Below are 3,731 nucleotides of genomic sequence, written 5' to 3' on the forward strand. Positions count from 1 at the left end.
TGCGACAGCGTCCCCAGCTGGCTCACAGATACGATGACTTCAGCTTAAGCGAGTATCCTCATTGGCTTCTCAATTCCCAAGGACTCTTTTTTTTTTTTTTTTCTTCTATTCCTGAAAGGGAATTGAAAGGTGAGTTTGCTGTTGCTCTGGCAACAACTTTCAACCTCTACCTCACTCTCTGGAATGAGAACATATCTATTAATACATTCCTTAGGCTGGGGAGTTGAGTTGCACAATGCAAAATTTCTTCCAAGTGCAAAACAGCTCACCTGGCTCGGTTAGCCTTTGGCGGCGCTGCGGTTAGAGGCTCACAAAGCAGAGAGCAGCTGCTGCTGAACCTGTGGGCAGAAAAGTGAAAGCGTATCCGCAACAGGTGGCGGCTGCTGCGGGAAGTGTGCACTTCTGAGGACGGATGGCGGCTGCACGGAGAAAACTCTTGCAAAGCAGGCAAGTGGGACCTCTTCTCCTTTTTCTGTGCTTTTCTGTGGGGGGTGCATCAACCATCCGCTATTCGGTGGCAGAGGAGATGGAAAGCGGTTCGTTTGTGGCTAATGTGGCTAAGGACTTGGGGCTGGAGGTAGGGAAGCTGGCTACGCGCGGGGCGCGGCTCGTTTCCGAAGGCAACAAACTGCATTTCCGGCTGCACCGCAAGACGGGAGACCTGTTCATGAAGGAGAAACTAGACCGGGAGTCCCTTTGTGGCAAAGCCGACCCCTGCGTTCTGCACTTTGAAATAGTCCTGGTGGAACCGCTCCAGTCCTTCCGCGTGGAGGTCAGGGTATTTGATATTAACGACAATGCCCCAATTTTCCTAAACAAGGAGCCTCTTTTGAAGATTCCAGAGAGCACCCCCTTGGGTTCACGGTTTCCTCTGCAGAGCGCCCAGGACCTGGACATGGGCCTCAACGGTCTCCAAAATTACACCTTGAGTGCCAATGAGTATTTCCACCTGCACACCCGCTTCCGCAGCCATGGGCCCAAGTATGCGGAGCTCGTGCTGGATAAACCCCTGGACAGAGAGGTGCAGCCTGAGGTCAACCTGACAATTACAGCCGTGGACGGAGGGTCCCCCCCCAAGTCTGGCACGGCCCACATCCGCGTGCAAGTTCTGGATGTCAATGATCACGTGCCCCAGTTCTCTCGCCTGGTGTACCGCGCTCAAGTACCGGAAAATAGTGCCAACGGTTCTTTGGTGGCCACGGTGACGGCCACCGACCTAGATGAGGGCTCCAACAAGGCAATAACTTACTCTTTAGCTCAAAACCCGGAAGTAATTCTCCAGACATTTCAGATCGACCCTGACACTGGAGAGGTTCGATTACGAGGGGCTCTAGATTTTGAAGTCACGGAAACATACGACATTGACATTCAAGCTACTGATGGAGGCGGCCTCTCTGCCCACAGCAAAGTCCTGGTGGAAGTGGTGGACGTTAATGACAATCCTCCTGAAGTGACAGTCTCCTCTGTGTCCAGCCCTCTCCCTGAGGATTCTCCACTACAGACTGTAGTGGCCCTTTTCTCTGTCCGCGACCGAGACATTCGAGTGGGAGGAAAAATCACCTGCTTCCTCAAAGAAGACCTTCCTTTTGCAGTCAAACCTACATTCCGGAATTCCTACTCACTGGTCACTGACAGAGGCTTGGACCGAGAGGACGTCTCTGGCTATAATATCACCCTTGTTGCCACGGACACTGGACCACCCACTCTGTCCTCGGAGACTGTTATAGAGGTGCTAATAGCTGACATTAATGACAACCCCCCAGTGTTTCAGGAAGATTCCTACATCTTGACTGTTCGAGAAAACAACAGCCCTGCAGTCTTTATTGGCAAAGTGCATGCTGAGGATCTAGATTTGGGTGAGAATGCCCAAGTCACATACTCTCTGCTGCCTCCAAAAAGTGGCGACCTATCAGTCTTTGCTTATATCTCTATCAATTCAGACAATGGGAAACTCTATGCACTGAGAACCATGGATTATGAGGCCATTCAAGATTTTCAGTTTGTGGTAAAGGCAACAGATGGGGGCTTCGTGTCACTGAGTAGCCAAGTTAGTGTCCGAGTGGTTGTCTTGGATGACAATGATAACCGCCCAATGATCTTGTACCCTCTGCAGAATGGCACCTTGCCTTGCAATGACCTGGTACCCAGGTCTGCAGAGGCAGGCTACCTGGTGACCAAGGTGGTGGCTGTGGATGGCGATTCAGGTCAGAATTCTTGGCTTTCGTATCATTTACTTAAGGCCACGGATGCTGGGTTATTCTCTGTTCAACAACAAAATGGGGAAATCCGTACATTGCGGCCGATATCTGAGAGAGACGCCAGGATGCAGAAGCTGATCATTCTTGTTCAGGATCATGGCCACCCACCTCTTTCGACTACTGCCTCACTCAACATCCTCCTGGTAGATGGCTTTTCTGAGCCTTATCTGCAGTTCCAGGATCCATTCAAACATCCTACAAGGGTAAATCCATCCACTAAATATTTGGTCATTTCTCTGGCTGTGCTTTCCTTTCTCTTTCTCCTCTCTGTCGCGGTGATCTTCATTATACACATCTGCCAGAAGATGAAATGCAGAGAAAAGTTCACAATCCAAGAGCATTTCTATGACGACTGTAATTTCCCTCACAACCTGGCACAAGGAGGAGCCAGTGGGTCCATATCCCAGCCTTGTCCCTATGAAATGTGCTCAGCCACGGGCACGGGCACTAGTGAGTTCCGGTTTCTCAAGCGCTTTATGCCCAATTTCCCTTTCCCCCATGGCACTGGAGAGGTAAAAACGGAGGCTGGCTCCAGTTTACCACCAGATTCCGACAGGAATAGGTCTCAGGGGCCAGAGGGGCAGGCCCGAGCATCTGATGACTATATGTAGCCATTATTCATGTCTCCCGTGGAAGTTCATTACTCCTGGCTCTGGGAATGCTTAGGTTCACAGAGATATCCTTTTATTTTTCCTTTAAATTATTTTCCAATAGAAAGATATGCATGCATTGGGAAGAGAACTAGCTCCTAATTTTATCAGTAAACAATTAGGTTTGAGAAGTAGAAATATAATTTGTTGTTCTTCAGAAATTTCTAGGGAATTTCTTGGTGGCCTAGTAGTTAAGGATCTGGCATTGTCACTGCTGTGGCTTGGGTTTGGTCTCTGGTCTGGGAACTTTCATAGGCTGTGGGCATAGCCAAAAAAATTTTTTTCTGGATTGTCCCTTCATGACTGTAAATCCTCTTTGCATCATCAGTCTGTTGCAAATCATCATTTATCATCATGCAGCTGCCTGCCACATGGCAGTCCTCATAGACAACTGGGGGGACGAGGGTAAAGATGAAAAAAGGGTTTGACGTATTTTCAAATGTATGGGCAGATATAAAGTAAGGAGATTCAGTTCAGGAATGTTCTCTAAAATTAAGTTAGATGTAGATGGTTGTTTTAGGCCTTAGGTAAGTCTTCAATGTCTCTTCATATACAAGTATCTCTCTCATTCCTTATCAGAGAGTGTTTATTTGAATGCGGGGAATGAAAGGTGGGGGAGGGAAAAAATAGACTTGTAGGTAACAAGTGCTATGGAACAAGTACAGAACAGAAAGATAGTAAAGTAAAAAGAATCCATTAATACCAAGTAAGTGGCCTTAAGGATTTTCAGGAAATACCAGCTTTGATCTTGGGCCATTTTCCCCTCTGACTATGCTAATGATGACATGGAAACTGAGGAAAAGAGAGTTCCTAACAAATCATT

At 48.0% G+C, this 3,731-nt stretch overlaps 1 protein-coding gene across 1 annotated transcript; it reads left to right on the forward strand.

The window, feature by feature from the left end:
• Positions 1–321: 321 nt before the first annotated feature.
• Positions 322–2,870, forward strand: PCDHB1 (protocadherin beta 1). Its single transcript, XM_047774502.1, has one exon. The coding sequence runs from the start codon at positions 413–415 to the stop codon at positions 2,867–2,869; it is 2,457 nt and encodes an 818-aa protein (XP_047630458.1). The 5' UTR covers positions 322–412; the 3' UTR covers position 2,870.
• Positions 2,871–3,731: the final 861 nt, after the last annotated feature.

Source organism: Phacochoerus africanus, chromosome 4 (genome assembly GCF_016906955.1).
Source record: "Phacochoerus africanus isolate WHEZ1 chromosome 4, ROS_Pafr_v1, whole genome shotgun sequence".
Classification (NCBI taxonomy): domain Eukaryota; kingdom Metazoa; phylum Chordata; class Mammalia; order Artiodactyla; family Suidae; genus Phacochoerus; species Phacochoerus africanus.